Source organism: Molothrus ater, chromosome 8 (genome assembly GCF_012460135.2).
Source record: "Molothrus ater isolate BHLD 08-10-18 breed brown headed cowbird chromosome 8, BPBGC_Mater_1.1, whole genome shotgun sequence".
NCBI classification, from domain to species: domain Eukaryota; kingdom Metazoa; phylum Chordata; class Aves; order Passeriformes; family Icteridae; genus Molothrus; species Molothrus ater.
Genome location: NC_050485.2, coordinates 23,084,711 through 23,109,377, shown reverse-complemented (window position 1 = coordinate 23,109,377; position 24,667 = coordinate 23,084,711). Strand labels below are relative to the sequence as shown.

The 24,667-nt window shown below is 42.5% G+C and overlaps 1 protein-coding gene across 2 annotated transcripts in view; it reads right to left on the bottom strand.

The window, feature by feature from the left end:
- Positions 1-24,667, bottom strand: part of SUFU (SUFU negative regulator of hedgehog signaling) — an 87,924-nt gene that overhangs the window by 53,570 nt on the left and 9,687 nt on the right. For both annotated transcript variants that reach the window (XM_036385581.2, XM_036385582.2), the window contains exon 3: positions 10,726-10,862. In XM_036385581.2, coding sequence (XP_036241474.1) covers positions 10,726-10,862 — 137 coding nt within the window. The remainder of the gene's footprint in view (positions 1-10,725; positions 10,863-24,667) is intronic.

The window sequence follows — 24,667 nt, the reverse complement described above, 5'->3', positions numbered from 1 at the left end:
CCACAGAAGTTTGCTGCTCCAAGCTCTTGCTCCTCTACACCCCATCACTCAGACCCACTCCCCTTGGGTACTGCAGGGCTGGGATGTTTTCTCCTCCCCCAGTCTTCCTTTTACTTTCTCCATCTTCCTGTTCCAGCAACCATAAGGGAGCAGGAGTGATGTGCTTGCTCCAGGTCAGGCAAGAGACCCTTCCACCCCCGCCCACTAGCACTGCTACCAGTCTTCTGCATCCTTCAGGAGGATGGAGATGCATTTTGCAGCACTCCTTTAAAGGATGGCAGTTACATCGTCAGCAGTTTCAAAAAGTGAACAGCCTCAGGATGGGGTGGAGCCCCAGGAGCCAGACAGGATGTTATACAGCAGGATCTCCTGTCAGATAAGGACTCAGCTCAAAAGAGGTATTTAATGACAGTTTATTTACACATCATGTGGCCACACATGACCAGTCTGAAGAGATACTTACCTGTCATTTACAAACTTTATCCTGAGTTCTGCCACAGGAAAGCCAGAATGTTTTACAGTTACCTGAATGTTTCCCAGCAAGGTGCAACTAGAACAAAGACTGGTGCCCACAGCATTTGGCAACCTTTAAATGTCCTCAGGGAACAGAAGGGAATAGAACTGCAGCAGGTGAGAAAAACTTTTTTCCTTGTTGGACCTCCTGCATACTTGCACATGTGCAGGCCACTGAGAAGGGAGGATATTTAGATGGACCCATGAGCACCATAAGCTTGTACAGTCACTTGTGACCTTCCCCTAGATATGCATTTATAAGACATTTCTGTTGAAGAGCTTTCAAGGAGCTTGAAGGAATGCAAAGGCAGGATCTGTCTTTGAAGAACCCAAAGAACACACAAGCAGCTTCTTTGAATAGCTTTCACAGCACAGACATCTGACAGAGAGACTCTTAGACTGCACCAGGGTATCTGTTTTAGCAAAATTATTTAAGAAACTGCAAGAAAGGGCAGATGGTCTGTGAGAAAACATTCACAAAGTTATCACATTATAACCCTTTCAGAAAAAGGTTCTAATTACTCAGGCATCAGTTCTGGGACTTGTAATGGACAGGAGGGCAGAGGTCTTCAAGAGAGCACTGTGTCATTTTCTCAGTGGTTGATTATTTTCCCTTAAATTTTCAGGAATTTAAAGCTTGCACAGGCCAAACTTTTGTTTTACTTTGGCAAAGCAGGAGGCCAAAGGGCAGGAAACAGAAAAACTCTGCATTCACACATGCTTGCATAAAATAATTACCACTGAGCTCTACCAACCCATTACAGCACTGCAAGAAAAACACACTTATTCCATTCCAAGAGTTGTATTTATGGTTCAAATGCAAAATGGACAGCCTGTTTATGGAGCGTCATTTGAAACACCATCGCAAGTGTTCTGAGAAAATTCCTTTAAGCCCCTAATTTTAAATCAAAAAGCACAAGAGTCCACTTTCCTCAGGTTCTGGGCTGCCCACAACCTCTGAATATACTCTCCCAGTTTCTCTTTCCCACCAAGAACAAAACACTTCCCCTGCTGTGCCCATTTGCTGCCTCCTGGTTGAGCAGGCTGCTGCAAAGGATCTTTGGCTCTGAGGCTGTCAGAAGACGGTCTGTAATGAGCTCTGCAAACTGCCACTCTCACAGGCAGAGTGAGTTAGTCAGAAAGCACAGTTTGAGCACCACTTGCTGCACAGATCTTCAATAGAATGTGTAAGAAGGTGGATATGTAACAGTGAACCCAACTTCCAGCTCTGCAGTTCATCTGCAGTTACTCTACTCTGCAGTTTCATCTAACATAGGCTTGGCAGCTGTCAAGGGAAAACACAGTCCTTTTCAGAAGGCTACTCAGTACGTGTAACCTTCAAACTCTCCTCTGTGCATCCCAAACAATTGCACACAGGCAGTGAGAGAGGATGCTCTTGCAACTGCAGAACAATCCCTCTGTGTTGTTGCTTTCAGCTCCTCCATAGGAGGAGGCAATACTGTTCTCTGCAGAAGCTTTTAACTGCTAAAGCAGTTGCTTCCGTTTCCCAGGAAAGGCCGGGTGGGACAAAGACCTTGTATATGAGAGGCCAAAGGACCTCACACCAGCAGGAGGGGGAGTTTTCTGCCTTCCCTGTGCTGTTTCCTTTGTCCTGCATTCCTCCTTCAGTACAGGGGACAGAGCTTTTATCCAAGGCAGGGCTCACCATGTGCAGCTTCTCCCCTGCTTCCTTTATTCCAGCCTTAAGAGACATTCTTCCTCACAGAGCTTGCTGGTCTCAACATGTGGGCTCCTCCTCACTCCCCTACAGTGGGGAGGCTCTGGGTAGGATGGAAGAAAAGGCTTCCTGCAGAGAGCTTGGCTCCCCTCCACTTTGGGCAGAAAACAGCCAGATCAGTCCTGATCTTGAACTGCAGCCACTGTGGATGAACACCTGCTTGGGGCCAGCATCCAGGCGTCCCTGGGCGTGGGGCCTGCTGGCTGTCCCTCTGCCATCTCTGCACAGAGATGTGTCACACAGCTTCCTCCAGGTCTCTGTGCCAGCTTCTTCCCTCCCTCTCCCTCCCAATAGCAGCCCACCTGCAATATGAAAGCTAAAAAAAGTTGTGCATTTCTAAGTATAACCATGTATCAAAGTTACAAGTCTTGGTGCTGTGCTCATCCCTGACCCTTTGGGAGCAGCATCAGGGCACATGGACTGATGTAAAACACAGAGAAAAGACAAATTCCCACCCCCTTTCTTTTTCCTTTTTCTTTTTTTTTAAATAAACCAACTGAATGAACTGTACTGAACAGCTGAAAAACAACAAGCCAAGTTCAGTTCCCAGGCAGGAACAGGACATGAGTTGACAGAATTAAAAGGGACAGCATCAGTTGAAATCTTGCCAACTCAAACTGGGCCTAAACCTACTTTATCTAAATTGCAGTAGCAGCTACAAACAAGCCTTCTCTTTCAGGCAGCACTGAGATCCCTCACTTACTGCCTGGAAATACTATGTAATCAGTAAAGCAGTCTAGGGGAAGACAGTTTTCCTTCTATTTCAACAAAGTCTTTTATAAGCAACAAAGGCTTTCTGTGCCTTTGCTCCTGGCAAAGTCTCTCCGTGCCTTAGTGTGAACCTATCCTTTGGGGCTGGAGAAGGTCAGAGACCTGTTCCCAGCCAAGAACTAAAAGTTGGAGAGACAACAGTGGCTTCCACAGCAAGACACAGGAAATAACCATGAATCCAGACAAACTGCAGGAGAGGAAAAAAGCCCAAACTGTGGGAGATTAGAGAGGCAGAGAAGAAAATACTTTAATTTATATTACATAACTAGCTTAATGACAACATAAGACATAGACTTTTCATCTTCCAAGTAAAATGAGAGCGCAGGTGTCCTTGGAAACTCCTGGGGTTCCAGTCATGCTTTCCTACTCCTGCACTTCTGACTGGGAGGAGCCTCATGCCCAGCCCTGCTTCAGAGCACGCATGCTGATGAAGCAAAAGGCAATATCACTCAGCAGTGGCGCTGGTCCCTTCCTCTCATGTTCCTGGGAAATCATCCTGCACATCTCAAACCTGTCCAAAGGGCTGCAGGGGCTTTTCTATACAGCAGCTGAATTAAATGTATAGGGAAGAGATTCTCTAGTGTTGCCCAAGATTCCAGCAAGTCACAAACAAAGGCCAGAAAGATGCTACTCACTAAACCCATAACAAATCAGCAAAAATAATGGCCAGCTTATCCCATCAGTGGCTGATGAAGTGCTCTGAGGCAAAGGGCAGGGCTGAGTCTGGCACTGGGGTGCCTCTAGCATTGGAAAGGGGCAATACTCTTCCGACTGGAAACAGGAAGAGAAGTGAATTCAATGTAATCACACAAAATCTAAGGCCATGCAACTCCATTTGCGCTGCCAGGAAGAACAGGCTCACCACACACGTGGTGGCATTCACAGCTGTGTCCCTGCTCTATGCCCTCTCCCAGTTTACCACCCACACCTGACAGCACTCTGATGAAGAGAGGAAGGACAGGCCACCAGCTGGTACTAGTTCACAGCCAGGGAAACCTCAGCCATGGCCAAGGCCACTGCAAAGCTGCTTTCCAAGGATTGGCAAGCTTGTGCCACTGCAGCCATCCACAAAAGAGAGCTGGGTAAAATCACAAGTGAGGATAAAAGCATTGGGCTCTAGAGGTCCCAAAAATTACAGTAATACAAACTTACTTAATATTAAGCTTTGCAAGCCTGCAGGGAGGACCTGCATTACTTTAACTAAGGGAACCCAGATCTACAATGGGGAGTAAAAAGGGCCAGGTCTATCTGCAGCCAGCACTTTTCGCTGCAATGCCTTTCATGACAATTTACAAGAATTACATCTGGCAATTCTGTTGCCAACAACATCAGCAATGCCATCCAGCTCCAGAGGAAGCCAGCTACAGGTTAGGGACAAAGGCACGAGCTTGACAGCTGCCTGTCGTGCCCAGCTCATCAGCCAACCACTCTGCACGCCAGCAACCGGTTTGTTTTGTCAGCCAGCACATCATTTGGTACCACTCACAGCACGTACGTCCCAGCTGGAAGCTAGGGGATGTGACAAGGCTGGCTTAGGAGATGGGGGAGGGATGGGAGGTACTGGGGAGGTGAGCTCAAAGGCAGCACTATGGGGAGAAGGGGATTTATTGCAGCAGTGCAGGACACTGCACAAAAATGCAAAGGCCCAGGCTCGATCTGAGCTGCTGCTCACAGAACAGCTTGTTTTATGGGAAACATCTAAGAGGAATTAGGCTAAAACCCAACCAATTTCTCATGGACTGCTGAATAACTATCAGATGATGAGAGCTTTTGGCCATGACAAACTTGGGTTAAATTGGAACCAGTGACTTCATGTTTCCATACCCCTTTGCAGAATAAAGGCACGCAGCCCCTGTGCACTTGGTTGAGTGTCCTGTTCACCTACGGCAATTTACTGTGCAACAATTTCAGCATTCACACAGCAGAGTTCACTGCATAACAGGTTCTGTTGAATTGAAATTGATGTTGATTTATACTTCTTTGTAGAGCTAAAAAACACAGTTAATCTCCATACAATTTTAATCTAAAATCCTGGAATACTAGAGAGGAGACAGGCCAGCTCTACACTGGAAACGGGTCAATATTATAAACAGATGATAGAAAAAAATATATATTTTCCAGAGCCATAGCAACCAGAAGAGAATAATAAATCGGCCTGGTGTTGGGAAGAAAAAGATAAGGGTACAGTCAGGGAAAAATGTGTATGAATTACTGGCACATTTTATTTGGCTTTAGTCATTCTCCTGGGAAGAAATAAACAGCTTTACAAACAAGCCAGAGAAGCTTCATTTGTATTCAAGGAAGCAAGGAGTTTGTTTTAGGTTTAGTTTGGTTGCTTGTTTTGGTTTTTTCTTTTTTACACACAGAAACTGGCCTGTGTCAAGAATGTTTGAAAACATGTTGGCAAGCAAAGAGTCACTGAGGCTACTACTCTGAAGCTTTCTGGACCCCAGGAGATGCAAAGCCAAGGCCTGGTGGGTATGGCAGGACAGCAGGTGCCAAGGTACCTGCTGGCTCATGGTTGCAGGTCTGAGACCCCCATCAGATCCCCTAATCCCACTGAGCCCCACTTTCATTGTAAGAGTTATAGCTCATTCACACACTTGTTGGGACAATGTAAAAAGCCTCAGCAGTATCAAGGTAACCAACATTCACTGCTTCCTATGTAACTTACTTTCTTCTGATTTATTGTTGATAAATCCATGCTGGAACATCCATTATTCTGTGGATACCTTCTGGATGGTTTGTTTCTCTTAGCAGTTTCTTAAGACCTGAAATCTGATTGACCACTTAGAAACTTTTTTTGGTGTTTTTTTTTGTTTTGGTTTGGATTTTGTTTTGTTTTGGGAGTTTGTTTTGGTTTTGATACAGGTTTTTCAATGGGATGTGAAGAACAGTATTTGCCAGTTTTCCAGTCTCCTGTGGTGCTGCCTGTGTCCCCTAAACCAGCAGGGGCTCAGCCTGCTCATGCTGATATGTTCTGGGGTAAATGTCATCAAGCTCAGCCAACCTGCAAGCTTCTAACTCATGGACATGCTCTTCATACTTTGGGCTCATTCCCCACCACAGCTTGTGCATTGTGGAGAATATAACCATGACATATGCCACATCATTATCTTCAGGCTCTTTGCATGATGAGTTTTCATGACCATTTCTCCAAATCCGTACCTGACGGCTGCAGCTGTTTTCCTTCAGGCTAAAAACATGGAAGCAGCAAGAGCTCAATACACACATGTACTTGTTCCCATGCTACATCAATATATTGCCCTCATCACACATATCAGACTGACCCTTGGAAACAACATAAATTTATCCTAGAGAGAAAAAAAAAATGCAAACTTTAATTTCAGGAAAACACAAACCATAGTCCCTCTGTAGTGATTAAGGGTCTTAGTACTGTAGTACATAAAGAGTTAACAGTTGTTGTAAGCTCTGGATAAGCTTTCTGTAGGAAGAGTGTTTCTTCCTTTTCATTTGAATTGAAATATAAATTTGTTCTACCATGAGATATTTGCAGTACACCAATGAACCGTGACAAGCTAAGGTCACAGAATTGTGCAAAGTTTCATTTTCAAGGTTTGAAGGTTTGGGGATTTTTAAAAACTAACAGAGTTGGAATTTGTGGTCATGGTCAAACAGTGATAAAATTAAGAACAGATAAAGCCACAAATAAAACTCTTTGAGACTTGAAAGCTTGGTGTTGTTGAAGGAGGGTAAGTACTGCCCTTTAATCAAAAGCACCAAGTGCTTGTTACAGTGAACAGAGAAGCCAAGGCTGAAAGAGGTCTGAAATTCAATGCAGAAGATTGCTTTTCTAAAGCACTGACACAGTGCAGGAGAGAGAAACAAAGGAATGCAACACTCATTTGCCTAGAAGAATTTGTTAGAAAAATACATCACTTGCAATGAGACATGCTTTGCAATTGCAATACACAGGAAAAGTATTTAGGACAGCAGTAGCTGCTAGGTGAATATTCAACTGAGTCGTCACCACCTGAAAATGCTCAGGCTCAGCAGGAGTATGACTACACCTTACTCTCCCCCAGCTTCAGCTGGACTCAGCAGCACACCTCTATGATAACTAAAAAGTTGGCTTTTATCAAGAGATAAGAATTTAGCTCTTAGTACAGCTTTCAGCGTAAACAATTTTCTGACATGCCAAAGTGCTTGGAGCCCATCCAAAAAGTTTCTGCTGATTTTATTCTTTTTCTTCTTGTTCAGAGTGGATTTGTAAGTTTTACTTCAGTTGTTTCAGTTCTTCAAATGTTTTTAAGGCTACTTTGGAGTATTAAAGATACACCATAGTTTTATTTTTTTTTAAACAACTGAAGAGGACGACATTAAAGTACATACACCAGAGTTAAACAACGCTTACCAGAGTTTCATTTGACAAATGCTCTAAGCACTACAGTCAGAAAGAACTTGAGCAAAAAGAAACCTTTCATCATGTAAAACAATGCTGTCATGCCACAGCCTGCTTCATGCCCAATGGGCTTCAGAAGAACCAACCCTTCAAATACTTCACAGTTTTAAAGTTTCAACATCTGAATAGAGAAGTCCTGTAAAAAAATGAGAAAAAACAATGGCAGAAGCTCACTTGGCTCTGCAGAGTGAGAATGTCAAACTGGGGGAAACTCTACCAGGCAGAAAAGAAAGTAACACTGCTGAGGACTGGGTGCCTGATTACCCAGAAGCGACATAATGGAGAACTGCTCTGGACACTGCCATTCTGAGACAAGACAGCTCAAGGGAGTACAACAAAATAAAGCAGGACACGTCAGATGTAGAAGTACTGGAGACTCTGCAGAGCAATGGAGTGAGAGATCTTTGAATAAATTAGAAAATTACTGCATCTAGCTGTGGTCAACAGCATTGCCCTGAAAGATCAAGAAGAAACATGATAAAATAGGCCCCATTACAAGTCTTACTTTTAAATGCATCATCTTATCAGGATTAATGTGATGTCTATTATTAACCAGATGATTTTAGCCTGAGAAAATTCTTTCTCAAAGAGATATGTGATAATCAAATTTGTACTAAAATAAAACTAGAGCTTTTTCACTTGTTGCAACAGCACACAGATTTGTTTTATACAAGGCAAGGAATGGTTGGTAACAGTCAGTGACAACACACAGCTGCTTGCTGAAGAGCATAAAGCAGCATAGAAAAAAAAAGGCCCAAAATCCAACACTTCCATGATATTTTAAGGGGCCTTTGCAGGTCACTTGTCCAGCCTCCTATTTGAAGTGGAGTCATCCCCAATGCTAGATCAGGACCAACTTAGCTTTGTTGAGCCATTCCTGAACCTTTCCAGGAATGGAGTTCCAGCACCTCTCTTATAAACCATTCTCTGTCCTTTGCCACTCTCCTTGTGAGCAAGTTTTCCTTGAAGCTTTTCCAGGGCCTCCCATACAGCAACTCAGAGCTGTAGCCCTTTGATGTACTATCTAGGGCATGACCCCACAATCTTGTAACTACCCTCCCTACAGCTGTAGGCTCCAATTAGATCACCCTGCACATTCTCTTCTCAGGCTAAACTGGCCCTGCTCCCTTCAGCTCTCCTCATGGCTCACACGTCCTAGAACCCTGACCACCTTGAACACTCTCCAGTTTTTCAGTATCTCATAAAGGCCCAAAACAGGACACAATATTTGAAGCAAGCCCTTCTCAGTGCCATGCCAAAGAGGTAATAACTTCCCTCTATCTGCTGCTCATGCTTTTCCTAAGGTAACCCAGCATGTGGTTTGACCACTGTATGATAAGCATGGTATTGGCTCACACCCAATTACATAGTCAAAGAAAGAACTGTTGTTTTTCATAAGGCAAATTGAAAACTAAACACCCAGAGGCTAGAATCCATCAGCATGGATGAGTTTCAGTGTGCCTTTAAAGAGTCATGGTGGATGTAAAGTAAAAACCAGCATAGATAAGCGGAAGATAACACCGGAGGATGGTTCATGCCAGATTGATAAGCATGGTCACAACCACTCTTTTCATTCTAAGAACAGTTCTTTGGCTTTGAAGTTCAAAAAGATGGGACTGCATTTTTGCAGGAACCAAACAAGGGAAGTCTCTGCCCTGACTGCCAACTTAGTCACCAAGAAGTTTGCCCTTAAGTACCCTTCCAAATCCCATTTCATTCCACAGACCTCCTCTCACCAATGGAAAACACAGTGACCAACAAGCAACTGCTGTGAGAACTAGCCTGGACTAGGAAATTTTAAATGTTTCAAATGGGATGTAGGATATTTAGTATACCTTGACACATAACATGTACATTATTTTGTATCTAAGAGGAAGACTTTAGATTCAGATGTTTTCTTCAGATCCTGCAATCATTGCATAGAAAATGTGAGTATGAATTCATCCCTGCATGGTCAGTAGCAAAAAGCTGCTGTGCAATACAATTTAGGCAGGATGGGAATCTCGAACAATGTAAAACATAATGACAGTCTCATAGATTTAGATGCTTAACAGTTGTAAAAATCAAGACAGAAAAGTGTGACAAATTTTGGATGGTAACTGGGGAAGACAGCTACATAGCAAAGGTTACAAAAAGACAAGCAATAGTCTGGGCTGGCACTGAACTATGACTACCAATATTTAGAAAAATACCCAAAAGATTGGCACTTCCTCAGATTTGTCATAGAGGTTAGCAGAGCAATCCTGTTCTTACCCAGACCTTTTTCTTTTGAGACTCTGCCAGCTGACTGAAAATCATCAGCAGAATCAGAAGTTACTGAGCAATTTATGAACTAGTTCAGCAGGTACCAAATGCTACAAATTCAATAATCATCGATTTACAAGGTACTTTAGCTATAAAGGACCTCAAATTAAGTTAAAAATGTTCTTTAAATATTTTCATTCAGATCTTGTGATGCTGGAAAGTGCCTTTCAAGTACATTAGCCATCAGACATTCCACAGGTTTTCACGTGCTGGCACTCAAAGTAACATTCATTCTGCTGATGTAAATGAAACTATGAAAGAACAGTGCAAGAGGATGGTCTGTAGGTACCCTGGTTCCCAGTTTTCTGGCAATTCTCCACCAGCAGTAATGATTCACAACTGTTAATTCCTTGGCCCTCCCAGCCCTTAGCATTCCTTACAACTTTTACATTTTCACATCTCAACAACACCATGTCTATATGCATTGCTACTGCTTGGCTGCAGGACCATGGGAAGGGATTTGCCTGTGATGGAGCTCCAATGTTTTTAGAAGTTCTGCTGAGAAGTGAGACCTTATCAGATGGCTGTTCCTCATTCAGGATAATCAAATGTGTTTTTCTTGCTGAGAGAAGATACTGGATGTGGCACTCAGTGCCATGGTTTAGTTAATGAGGAGGTGTTAGGTCATAGGTTGGACTTGATCTCAAAGGTCTTTTCCAGCCTAGTTCAATCTGTGATTCTGCGATTCTGTGAACCCAGCTATGCAGGAAAGAGTCACTGGGCAGACCTCCCATAGTTACTGACTGTTGTGTAACTTCAGCTTTTCAATACTCAGGATTTGCAGTAACCTGAACAACAATTGGTTTTGTCCCTGCAGACAGGGCTGGAGGAAGGAACACACTCTTTTGGGTTCCCATACAAGACAATTCCCAAGACCTGACTGGGTGCTGATGAGACAAGTGCCACACCCTGTAACAGATGTGGCCCTTTAGAAGCAGAGCAGGAAAAAGCAAGGCCTGTATTGACCCTGTGGTACCTGACTGGAAGACGTATCTGGCCAAGCCTTGCATCAGCTCTGCTGGCCAGGTGGGTGGTGCCGACTCCCCCGTCTCCCTCTTCAGCCGGAATGTCAGCTCAAACCCAAAACCACTTGGTCCATCTGTTCCTGTAAACCTGGAGGGAATGAAAAATAAAAAGTCATGACACACTTCTTGTAACCAGAGCAGGACTGAAGATTAGGACCATGGAAAAAGGAGGAGTGTTTTCCTCACAGAACCAGCCATCCAGGGAGTGGAATCTGGATCCTGTGTTCTGTAACCACACATGCAGATCTACCTAACTGACTGATACAGGACACTGGCAGCCTCACAAATGCAAAGTTGTATCTTGGACAACCAGCATCCCTATAGTGTTTTATTAGTTTCACATATCAGTTAGTAAAGGAAAAAAAAAATATTTCTTAAAGGGAGAAATAAAAATGCTTCAAAGTGGATAATTTTCAAGAACTGATTCCAGGAAAAAGCATAAACCAGAAACTGAAATACATTATGAATGGGTCAGTTTTAAGAAAGATCAAAGTTAACAAAAAGCCTTCGAGCTGATGTTTCACAGCTATGTTTTCTGAAAGTAAGATGGCTCCCTATTGACTTTCCTCCTTTCAAGGCATGTTCTGAAACAACACAGCTTTACTTCTAATATGAAATGAGCTAAGTTCAGTGGGCTTTTTTTTAACCTCTTGGATCTCTGCTTCCCAAAAATAACTGTTTAAAGAAGACCACACATGCTTTACATTGATCCATATGAAAATTGCCAAATAACAGAAGTGTTTAGGTGAATATCCATCAAATCTAAAGCAACACTTGTATTTAGGAGAACATTGCTGGTCACAACAGACCAGTAGTCATAAAGCAGTAAAGCTGACAGGCAACCTTACTTAAATGGATTTGTTCATATGGTACTGTGACTCTTAAACAGAGAATTACTAAATAAGAAAAAAAAAAAGGTAAGGAAACAAGCATTAAGCTACTTCCATTATAAGATTTTTTTAAAATCCCCAAAGATTCAAAACATACCTTCCAAAGAACACTCAGAAAATGCAGCAGCATACAATGCTTATATTTTCAAATTAACAGTTAAATCTTAGAAGAATTTTATTTGCATCTAAGACATTTGTATTTAAAGATTAGACTTAAAATGTTTTTGAATAGTTAATGGTCACAAGTTGGTGAAAATACAGGGAAAATTTAAAAACATGTAATTCACCTGCACTGTGCAGCTGTTCTGAGGTAACAGTCAATAAAGTGAAAGTCTTTGATCTGTTTAATTTTAGTTTGGTAATCTGGTTTTGAGGAAATTGTGACATGTGTGGCTTTGAATATTCATGATTACTTTGGAAATACTTTATGCTTAATTTAGACAGGTCTTTCATAGAAATATTAATATTCAGAATGTAATTAGCATCGTAATTTTATTAGTATTTTTGCCAAAGGTTTTGCTTTTATTATCCAATAGCCAAGTTATGCAGCTTGGCTTCTCTTACAGATATCCTTTTTACTGCAAGTGCTCACACTGGCCCCAGCTTCAAAATTGTGATAAGGATGCATCAGTCTGCTAGTGGAAAGGCAAGTAGCATGGGAAATTATTTTTCCCAATTAGAAACTTAAGATCTCCAGATACATGTGCCAATGGAAGACAGAACAAATGGCTTATCATCTCTCACAAGGACAGAGATACTCCTCATGTGGAAACACTTGGTCCTCATGGCAGTCTTCTCCTTTCAGAGTAGGTCTCAACTGCTTAATCATTATCTTAGGAAGATGACAAGAAGCTGGACAAAAAACCCACCACACCTTGCAGGCTTGATTTTCAAACTTGTGCTTCTTCCTGTAAGTTCCAAATTTCCCCCAAACTTCCAGAAAATTTCTAGAAAATCAATCACTGTCATCCAGCCAGACAATGAACAAGCTAAAAACCCTAAGAATATTTCCTGATCAGAAAGACCAGACAAGCCTCATTTCCACAAAAAAAAAAACCTGGGTGGAAGGGTAACAATCCACAGATGGAAGAAATCTTGGTAAAGCACATGGAAGCCATGAACTCTTCCACAGACCTCCCCACATTCTCTGCTACCTGTACCTGCTCCCTTTCCAGTGGAAAGCATTCCCAGCAGGTCAGCCTGACACAACTCCTGTGCCAGCTGCAGAGGCAACATGCTTTGACTACAGTCTTTGATCTACAGAAACTAAATTCTGGCACTATTTGGGGCTAGTTTCTCTGAGAGCTCGGGAAGTGAGGAATGAGATGATAGGTTTGGTGTAGGTTTTTCTGGTCTTGGTTAGGTTGGCTGAGTGCTTTTGTTGTTTTGTTTTTGGTTTTTTGGGTGGTTTATTTGTTTTGGGGTTTTAGTGGGGGTTTTTGGTTTTTTTGTTTTTTTTTTTGAGGGCGGAAGGGTGGTAGTGGCTTAAATCTGAAGGTAACCAATTCAAACTACAGCCAATTTAGAACAAGGACTTTGGAGCTTAAGTCAGCACTGAAGTGCTTTACAGGTAATTTATTCAGTCAAATTCTTGCAGCACAGCAGTCCAAAAGCCTCTCAGCTTTACAGTAAGATGATGGTCTGACATGGAACATGTGCAGGGAGAAAGGCTCAGAATTAGTATTTTGTATCCCTGCATGGCCCCGCTACATAGACTGAAAGCTGCAGTACAGCATTAAATTTCTGTACTAACAGATCTGAATATTTCACATAGTTTGTTTTATGCCTTGGTTCTGGTGAACCCTGGAGTTTTGAGTGAAAGTTTCTTCTAAACACTTCTAAAACACAAAGGGGAAGAGGGGGAACCCCTATTTTACCCCAAAACTAAAGATGCTAAGTATAAAGAGTCTACATGGACTATATTGTGCCCACCACTGCTTTGCTCCCTCCAACATAAGGGCACATCACCTTTTTAGCCAACCCAACTGCAAAGCAACTGGGTAAGTTTTCAGAAAAATAAACACTGATGGAAAAATTCTTGGCTTGCTGCATGCTCACTGGCACACAGCAGATAGTTTAATATTATGACTACAGCAGTAATAGAGGCTCTGGTATCTGCCAAGTCAAATCCAACCCCATATTTAATATTAAAACCTTATTTTGTCAAAAGAACAAAAATAAACCTTTCAAAAGCCAAGGTCATACATTACATGCCATTCTTAGGTTAAAACTCCCGTTATCTGTTCAGCAAATCAGCTCAGAACAAACCACACTGCAGTGCTGCACATATGCTGGAGGAGCCTGCCTTGTTCCTTTAATGAGGTAAGAATTTCACTGATCATGATATTTAGTTCCAGCAAAAGAATCCAAAGAAATAGAGGCCCCTTTATTTACAGAGCTGTGCAACCAGGCTCCCCCGAGCCCCCCACCACCCCACACTCTGCCAGGCCCTCTTCTGAAACCACACACAGAGAACTGAAAAGCTGCTCCCCTCTGCAGCAGAGTACCCAGGACGTTTTTCACATCAAATAACCCAGCTTAAGAGGATCAAAAGCCAAAGTAGCCCTTTGCTTTAAAAGCAGCTCTGAAAACCAGAGGCTTTTCAGTTTAAATCAAAGCTATATGCCAAAGCATTTTCATTCTCACTTTTGCAAGGAAGAAGGGAAGGTTTGCTTCACTGCAGTGCAAATGGCAGTATTTCTGCAATTCTGCTTTTGAAAGCTACACAGCTCTGTACAAGGAGCAGAGTGTACTAGGTGTTTATTTTTTTGAGAGTTTAAGAGTATGTGCATATAAATATATTAGGTGAACCAATCCCTGGAAACGGGAGTTTACATAGGGAAATCATTATGATTATTTCAGCCTGAGAACAACAAGAAAGCCCTTTCAGGCTGTTTGGGGATAGTTAGGACTGCACTTTCAGAAGTCACAGCTGCACTCCCAACAGCTTCAGAGAGATAAACCGACTCTCTTCTGGGAAGCAAGGTCACAGCACTCTGGAATGACTTGTCTCAGACTCAATGTTCAGCTGCTTCAACACTACTTTTCTGAAACCACTTAAGATGTCTTTTACTTAAACTTCTTAATTGCATCTTTCCACATCTTCTACAAAGACAGTTACCTGTTCTGCTGCTGGTGAGCTACTCTGATACCATTTTGAAGGCTGCAGAAACACAGTATCATTACATTTCTAAACCTGACATCAGAAAGAGCTGCTGGTATTTGTATCAGGACCAATTTTAATTGTGCCCACAATCCCCATCCCACCCACCAAAAAATCCTCAACAGAATAATTGCAAATCCATAGCTTTCAGTACTCCAGATCAGCATCTCAGGATCTTTTCAAAGTTCGAGGACATGGTCAAACCAAGGTGACAGACAGGATCCACCACTCTGCCTGATGAGAACAAAGCACTTGGGAGTCCAACACACAACAGTGTTTTAAGGCTGCAGAGCTAATACCTGTCCCAGAAAATTTTTCTATCAGGTAGCAAAGAGCCTACTATTAGCAACACAGAGGACTGGTGTCATAAAAAGATCAAGGTACCCAGTGCCTGACTTCACAGGTCCTCCCTGAAAATCACTTGAATCACCTGAGATGTGAATCACTTCCTTTTTACTGTCCACTAAAAAGCAACACAAAGGGTGGTCTCCTGTCCAAAACCAACCAGCGGCTGTTCAGCAGCCACTGAGCTAAACACTTCAGTGTCTGTATCTCCTGGGAAGGGTGTCAGGCAAGAGCTGATGTGCCTTAAACAAGATTATGCACAGTCAGTCTTCTGAATTCAAGCTTCAGGTGCACTGTGCAATTTCTACCCACCATAAGCAAATGACCCTCAGATTTCAGAGCTTAAAGGAAAAAGAAAAAGAAAAAAAAAAGGGTACTACCTAGTACTTCCAGTATCTTGCCTAACAGGAAGCAGTTGTTTTTAGTGCAGCTGTCAAACAGTATAAAACTATAAAACTCTCGTCTGAGAACCCCGACAGCATGCTGGGAGGTTCCTGTAAAGCAATTCCATAAGAAAATAGGCACAGCAACCCCTTTACATAAAAGGCTTAAAAAGTATCCAGAAGAGTAATTTCAGCCAAAACCTACCTGCTTACTCACATATTCTCCTGGATTGTCTCCTGACATTTAAAAAAGTATTAATTCACATAAAAACATTTAAGAGAAGCAAGGGGTGGTTATCTGGATGTCAGATGGTTATCTGTTCAGAGTACTTAGCAGGAAATTCCATGAGCTCCTGCTACTCCAAACTTGCACACACAATCTTACTGGACTGCTTTGCAGCTTAATTTAAGAAAAAACTTCATGGATAAGCAGGACAAATATAAACATAAAACGAACACATGCTCAAAGATTTCTGTTCATGTAAAATCAGTTGGAAAGTGAGTGACACAGGGCTCAGAGATATCAGTCTGTAGCAGCTGCTGCTTAGAGCTTGCTCTTGCAGTACATCATATCAAATGTGTAAGCCATCAACCAAATGGAAAACTCTTCTAGAAAGTTAAATTGTTTTTAGAGATTTATTCCAACATCTAAATCCAAACAGATGCAGAGCACTCACTCTGAAGTTATTTGGAGGAGTTTCTCAGCTTTCTGAAAAACTCATGTAGATCCACTTAGAAAGCTTACACTGAGATAGAGCTGAGTAAAAATTTGTGAATTGATTTGTGCTGGCCAGTATGAAAACAGAATTGTGTTTCACTGAGCTACCATTCAATGAGGGAAGAGCTGTTACAGGGCAGAGGGGGAAGAGGAGACAAGGTACAGTTTCACTCACATATACACAACACTGATTTCACAGATTTTACTATTCAGCTTCTTTAAAACTCAGCCAGTTACAATCTTGTCCCTGAAACCCGGAGAATCACAGTTTAGATTTTGTTTTTACACAATTGCCTCTGTAAAAATGTTGATACAACAGATAAATTGTTTTTTCCTCTAAACCTACAGAGTCAAGTCAACCTTATTCGTAATTCTGCAGGCACAACTGTTTTATATAGTGTCACTAGATAGTGATCAAACTCTGGAATCAGATCTAGGGATGTGATCCAGGGAACTCAGCCCTCTGAGAAAGCATCAACTGGAAACTTTTGGAGGTCCCTTCCAATCCAAGTGATCCTACAAATCATCATGGCCAACAACACAGCTATGAACTTCTGCTACTGATACTCTGTACCCAGAACTCCACTTGCAAGACCCATAGCCGATCACAAATACTTGTGTTAAACTCATTTTGACAGAAGTGGTTCCTATACTCAGCTCCTGCCCAACCACCTACAAAACAGCTCCTGAACTGTGCTATCTCCAGCCTTGTATGTTAAAGTAAGCCACCATTAGTTTTCTGGTCACCTAAATGTGCTGGGCTGCAAGTTAAGGCAATCTGGGGGTTGTTTCTTTGAGGCTCTGCTGTCCATGCCATGAAAGTGGTAGCATCTGGAAGGAGGACAAGATCATGCTTAGCTGCTGGAGGTTAATCCCTTTGAGCTCTAGAGGCTTGGAAGCATTATTGTCCTGTTCTGGAGAGTGCCAACATACAGTCACACCTGTAGGGACAGTGCTTGCAGATTAAGGGCAAAAGGCTGCAAAGGCCCTGTCAGTGCCAAAGGGACGGATCTGCCTCATTATTAACAGGAAACTTCAGAATACTCTGAAAGTGCTCAAACAGCATCCAGGTAACCTAAGTTTGAACCTCCTGTCTGCCACAAACTTCTCCTCAACAAGTTACTTAGGGATTTGATTCTCAGATGTAAATAATGATAGTTCCCTGCTTCAAAGAGTAATGTGACACACTCATCATATAGGAAATGCTTATTATGCTCCATCTATCAAGGTCACAAAAGCTGGGAAATTAACTCCACATTCTGCACAGCATGGACAAATACAGAACACGGGAAATGACTAAAACAACCAAATACGAAACAGGAGGTTGCATGGGATATGTCACTCCCTACTCCAGCAAAAGATGCTCATATGAGGGCAGTTTACATTTTATTTTCTCTATTTTATGGTGCCTGGATGTAGCTATACCAGTAGGTGATGGTTTATTCTTACATTACAGTTATAGCTAAACTGACAAGACCAAACCAGTTCCTCTTCATGATTTCCAAAGCAACTTATTAAAAATAAATAAATCTTTGTGCAATCAAGTAACTAGACTACTGACATGTGTTTCAGCTCAAGGGCTCACACATTTCCCCACAGAGCTACTCTGGCTTTCCACTTCATGGCCAGCAGAATCAGTCCCAGCCCAGGTGACATGTTGAGAGCAGGTTCTGAACCACCACAACCAGCACCACAAGTGAGGCTGTGCTTCCTAACAAAGAAAGTGCAAACAGTTTCACTGCAAAAGCCTGGGAAGTTGCAGCAGACTGGCATCATCTTAATGCCCACTGAAAGGATCTGGAAAGAAAAGCTAGGAGTACAATAAGGATTTACTATTGCATTCACAGAACAAGAGTGAAGGCACTAATGAAAAAGAAAACTTATCAAGTTCTGTAACATTTTACTTAAGCTGCCTATTTATGCTGCACTTCAGAACTACTCATACTTTGTTTCTACAAGGCCCAGAAGAACAGAGCTCTCATTTGGCCTGAGCTGGAGGTGATTCTGCCAACAAAGCACACAATCACTGCACGACACAGTGCATTAGAGAAGACAAACTTCCATCTGCACATGGGTCCTACTTCCTATCGGATCTGAATCCTCAGCTCTGATAGACAGAGAATGGCAATACATCTCCACAACCTCACCTAAAGGCTCAGCTGCAACCTCACCAGGCAAGAGAACATGAGCAAAGGGCTAGTTTGAGCCAGCATGGCTGGGAAGGGCAGTATTGTTGTGTTTGGTGAGCAGCCGGGAACAGGGCACCAGCTTTTCTTGCAGTGTCTGCTGGCTCCCTCCTAGCTGCTACTGTGGAAAGCTCTGCAGCTGCCGGGAGGAACCTATTCGCATAACAAAAGTACCTTTCAAAAGCAGTCCGGGAGGGTGGAAAGAATATGAAAAAACCCTCAAAGCCACTGACAGCTACAGTTAGTATTTTTCAGCATTGCCTAAAGGTCTCAGGCAAGGATCAGGACTCCAATACCTTATGTAGAATATAAACACTGGTGTCTCCCTTTACTTTCCTGCTGGCGGAAGAACATACCTTAAGAAAAATCATGCAAGAAGGAAACTTTAGCATATCCTTGAGCACACTTTTAGAACTCTCATACAATTAAGTTCTCAGCTGTGCAATAAATTAACTCGGGGCGTAAAAGGTATTCAGGAGCTTTTAGGAGCCTGAACTCCAAAAGCCTGCAAACAGGCTGTAGGCACCCATGGCTGGTTGGCAAAATGCTCAATGAGAACAAGCAAGGTGAATTGATTTGTGCTGGAAGTCAACTGTATCTGGGGCTGCACCACCAGAGGTGTGGCCAGCAGGTTGAGGGAAGTGGTTCTGCTCTTCTACTCTGCTCTTGCAAGATCCCACCTGGACTGCTGCATCCAGCTCTGGGACTCCCATCCTAAAAATAATATGGATCTGTTGCAGCAAGTCCTGAGGATGGCCATGAAGAGGCTCAGAGGACTGGGGACAGGCTGAGAGAGTTGGGCCTGTTCAGCCTGAAAAAGACAAGGCTCCAGGGAGACCTCAGAGCACCTTCCAGTACCAAAAGGGCTGGAGAGCTGGAGAAAGACTTTTGACGATGGCACAAAGTGACAGGACAAGGGGGAATGCCTTTAAACTGACAGAGAGTAGGTTTAGATTAGATACTAGGAAGAAATTCTTTACTGTGAGGGTGGAGAAATTCTTTACTGAGGCACAGGGCTGTCCAGCAGAGCTGTGGGTGCCCCATTCCTGGAAGTGTTCCAGGCCAGGCTGGATGGGGCTTTGAGGAAGCTGGTCTAGCAGGGATTGGAGCTAGAAGATCTTTACGGTCCCTTCCAACCTAAACCCACCTATGTCTCTCCGATCCTGATGGATCTCGAATTCAATCCCTGATCTTTCACTTCATCAGCTATAGAAACCCATACAATTTGCCTTCCTTGGTGAGCTGTTACATAGTCTCTTTTCATTGCAAAGGGTGCACTTAAAAATATATTGATGAGCACCATGAGAGATCTTAATCAATTTCACCTGCTGGTGAAAGACTCCCAGAAAGGAAACATGAGACATCTGCAATGAAAAGTCTACAGATTTTTTTTAATCTGCTTTTAAGTGTTAAGCTTCTCCTGCAAGACTATCTTCCCTTTGAAGCACCTGAAACTTCTAGGCTTGTGAATGCTACATGAACTCTATTTGTTGTAAGATGATGTCCAAAAGGATAAAATAAATCTTTGCCTCTTAAAAATCAAACAAAGGAGGAAAGAAAGTGTCATTACCTCACCATCCCTTCAGTGGCTCCAGGCTTACCCCTAAAAATTTTAATAGTGGCAAAATAGTTTTCTTCTCGGTCAAACCACTTCAGTTATGGAAACTGCAAAATGGCTCAGCTTGTCTTTCAATCAGAAGCAAAGCTGGGAGAGAGATGTCAACTTACAGCCTATTTCAGTACTGCCTACATTTGAGTGCAACAAGCAGGAACACTCTCTTCGTGTTCCTGACCACTTTTGGAGGAATAACCTGCCCAGTAAAAAACACAGAGGTCAGCATACAGCTCATCACAACCATTCTGTTAGAGAAAATCCCCCATTTATCTCTGAATACTAAATGCTTTGCTTTTCTGCTTAATGTTACTCTTCTGGGTAAAAAAGGAATTCAAGTCCCAGAGACATATTATTTTTGCGTAATAAGGTTATACATATGGATTCAACTTAGCTAGGAAATGTCAACTTAAGGCTTGTCTTCATGAGGAAATTTACTGTAACTAGTCTACCAGTATAATTATATTGCTGTAGTTCTACTGGTAAAATTCCCCTGTTGAGCCTTATTCATAACAACAGCTGCCTTTATGGTTTATTTTTGTCGACTATGCCAAAAAAGGCCCCTGCTCCAGAAAGGCCACAACAATTTACAGGGGAGGAGGGGAAGGAGCGGTGCCAGTGTAACTGGAACAGTAGAAAGAATAACAGTATAGAAATGGCAGTATTTCTTTATATAATGAATTATTTGATACAAAAAAAAAGAGTGAAATACTGTAAGAAAAGTATACTGTACATCAGACCTCATGGCAGGTGAGGTATGTGCCAGTTTCATACTACATTTCATAGCTTTGGTAAAGGCCCCCAAGCCAGACACTGCTCTGCATCAGTCCCTCCGAGTGCATCCTTTTGTTCTCGCCTCCTCCCCAAATGCTGCAGTGCATTTTCCCAGGAGTACTCTTTTCCCCCCATTCCTTTATAGAAGCAATGCCTTGCCACCCAGCAACTGCCCAGGGCCCCTTGGACTGACCCTCCAAAACAAATGGGCATTTAAGACCAGTCCCTCTGGTTTACAGTTTGCATCTCAGGGACCAGGGATAGCTGGAAAGCAAAGAGCACTTTTTGCAAAAAGGATTTTAAAACAATTGCCCTTCACTTCGGCAGTACAAGAATGCTGAGCTAGACAAAACAATGAGCCATCTGTGCACTCTTCCCTCCTTCCCTTGTCTGTATCCTCTGAGCTTAAATCAGAGCTCCCCAAGAATGGCCGAGTCCCCCTTCACCTCCGCCCACCCTGTTTACATCCTGAAAAAAACAGTTTTCTGGCCTATTTTTTTTTCTTTTTGTTCTTAAGAGCCCTTGCAAAATCTTCCTTTAAACCTCAGCCCTTTGTCAGGTGGTATCCCATCTACCCAGCTTTGTCAAGTGATGAAAAAATGCCTCCCACCAGTGATCCGTTCCTTGTTTACCATCCCTAGAAGCAGAGTGGCACTCAGGAGCCCTACTCACCCCTTTGTCCAAGGAAGGCAATACCATCTGAATGGGAGACCACCAAGATTTGCAGCCCTCTTTTGTTAGCCTGGTGTCACTGCCTATTGGGCCTTGATTCAAAATTGAGATGACAGTAGAGAGGCAGCTGAGTTAGGTCATCACCACGGAGCATAGAAGAGAGAAACACCAATAGCTCAAATTTCACATAAAATTGGTAACTTTATTACCAGTGGTAATTTGTTGTTGCCAATTATAGTCAAAGACTCATCAAGAAACATGCACTATTCTAGTACTAGTCAAGAAGGCATGTTCCTAACACTAAAAATGCATTGAGGAAAAAACAAAGGGGATTAGGTATGAATGACAGCCTTCTGATGTATTTCTTCAAACCTTTATTTTGTTAGTATCTCTATTCCAGGCAGCAAATGGATTAAAAAATGTCAATGAATGTCAATGATCTCACAGCTGGAATGGCTGCACCGCTCAAAAATACTTTAACCTTCATGTTGCACTGAAAAAAAAGCTGTTTTTTAATTCTTGATTTTAAAAACATCATAAACAGATCTTTATCACATAAAGCAACCTTTCACTAGAAGACCCAGTTTTGATCCCCAGTCACTTCTCTTCCTGGCAGGCTGAACTTGCTGGGAGAGCAGAGCCTGCAAACTCTCCCACATCTCCACTCATTGGAGATCAGAGTAAGGAAGCCATGTCTCAGATCAACTCTCTTCCAATGTGCCAAGATCATAAATGTGGAAGTTCTGTTGGCAAAAAAACCACCATAAAATCATCCACTTTGAGCACTATGCCCCTTCCCTGCAAGGCAGCAAGAAGCTCATCCTAACAGGATGCAGCACTGGAGCGCAGACCCACAATCGAACAGGAAGTGGCATTTGCCTTCAATGCTCAGCACTAAACCTTCTTCCAATCTTTTTCCCTTCTTTTTTTTAATTGAAAACAGTCTTTCCTGTAAATTCAACTACTGTGCTGTAAACATTAAATGAATTTCCTTCAATGCTTCAAAAAACATTCCAAATCTAGCACAGTTCAAGAGTGGTCTCGTCCCACAGCCCCTGCACGTAAACACAGATAGACCGCAGCACAAAGCAGGCTGCTCTCTGTAGGTGGCCCACATCTTCCATTTCATTAGGGTACTAACTACCTCCAGCAAGTGACATTTGGAAGCCAAGTGCACTCTGCCTTGGAGGAGGAAAATCAGATTTCCCTGCAGTGACCATAGCTTCAGGGGAGGTCTGCCTCCAGCAGTAAAACACAAGCCTTAGAGGGTTCTGGTGCATGGCAGTCACTGGAGGGACACCCTCAGAGGGACATAAATAGGCATGATGGTTTAACTGGGTTTTTTGTAATGTTTTTGTCTGGGAAATAGAGAATTGAACCCTACGTGATCACACTTGTGCATATATTTCATTAAAATGTCTAAACTCATTGGTCAAAATCAATCCAGTCTTTCAGAGCAAGAGTTGTCCCAAAAATGTCACATTTCTGCAAAGTATGCAAAAACAAATAGGCAGACAGAAGAGAAGGATCTACAGGTATTCCCAGTAAGCAAGTTTAAGTAGAACCACACATGTATTTCCAGAGAATCCACACAGGTGAGACTTGTTAAAAGTACCTTAATTTTAAGAAAAGCTCATTCTAACTCATATCTTTAAAGGTATGAAAAAATCTAATCACAAAAAAAAAAATCAATTAAAAGACAGATTTTATTGTGCTGTGCATCTAAACTACTCTTTCCTACTCTGACAGATTCTCAAATAAACTAGCATTGAAAGAAAACACTTTTTTTTTTTTTGTTACAGAACTCCCTAATTCTATGGCCTCTCCCTTTGCACTCTGCCGTGAACCTTCCTCTCTCCCCTCTGCCTCAGACAGAAGACCAAATGAAAAAATAACCATTACATTTGGGGTCAGCCTTTGATAGGCAAACAAGACCTGGGAAGAAAAAGGAAGTCCAGAGTATGGTGCCCACCTTGGACCCTCTCTCCTCCAAATCCTACCTCTTGTACTGCTTTCTTAAACTGCTGCTCACTGATATCCTCTTCCATGTAATTCTCTTTAGCTGGGGCAGATGCTTCACCTCCAGCAACCTCTCAAGGTAGACATGCTGAACTTTACAAATCTTATCTGAAATACGGATCTACCACCTCTCTCTAATTTACCATCTTCCAAAAGGCCCTCTGTTTTATCATGAAAACAAAGAGGGGCAGAGTCACTCTCCACCATTTTAAAAGCATTCAGTTACCTTGGAGCTTGGTGTAATATTTCAGCAGTGCTTTAGGCATGTGGTTTATAAAGCACTTAGGGACCCATTAAATAGCAAAATTTAAGGCTAAAGGCTGGCAAGCTGAGGGCAGTGAGCTTTTAAATTTATGAAAGGCTACAGAACTAAGAGGCCACTAAAGTGATAGCTGTCAGCACCACTCCATCCTACATTCATGCAGGTTCAAAGGAGAAGCCAGCATGCACTCAAAAGAAAGAGAGGACTCATTCCAACTTCCAGGCTATTTTCTAAATACTCTTTTCAAACTCCTTTTATACTCAGAAAAAGCCTTCCAGAAAACATCCACCCCTCTGCAAGCCTTGTATTGGTTACCTGATCCACTTTTGCGCTCCTTTTTTTCCTCCCAACTCTAACAAGCATCCTTGCCCTTTTACAAGTTAAGGTCATTCAGAGGATCTATACAAGCAAGCAGAACACAAGCTGGACTGAAGATCTTGAAAGGCTCCTGCTTACCCTCACCTTTAATAGGGAGGCACCACCCACAGAGACAACACGTTATCCCGGCATGCACCGCTCCCTCCTGATCCAAATGGAAAGCAGCACAAATCAAAAGGACCACAGCAAGTTGGAACCTGTTGTCTCAGCGGGTGGTACCCTGCATCTGTAATAGAGATGAAGGCAGCTGTAATCTCTCTGGTTTTATGCAAATGGGATGCTGCACTTCGGCTCCTGGCTAGGGGCCAGGAAAAAAAAAAAACAAAACCAAAAAACCCCAAACCCCACCACCCTTGTCAGTATGAAGCTGATGTAGTAAACATCAAAACACAGTTGGCGTGTCACTTTGCGGGATGTGGGAAGACCACAAATAAAAATCTTATCTCAATCTATCCATTATTTAAGCCTTACTTTCTATTTCAGCTCTGAAT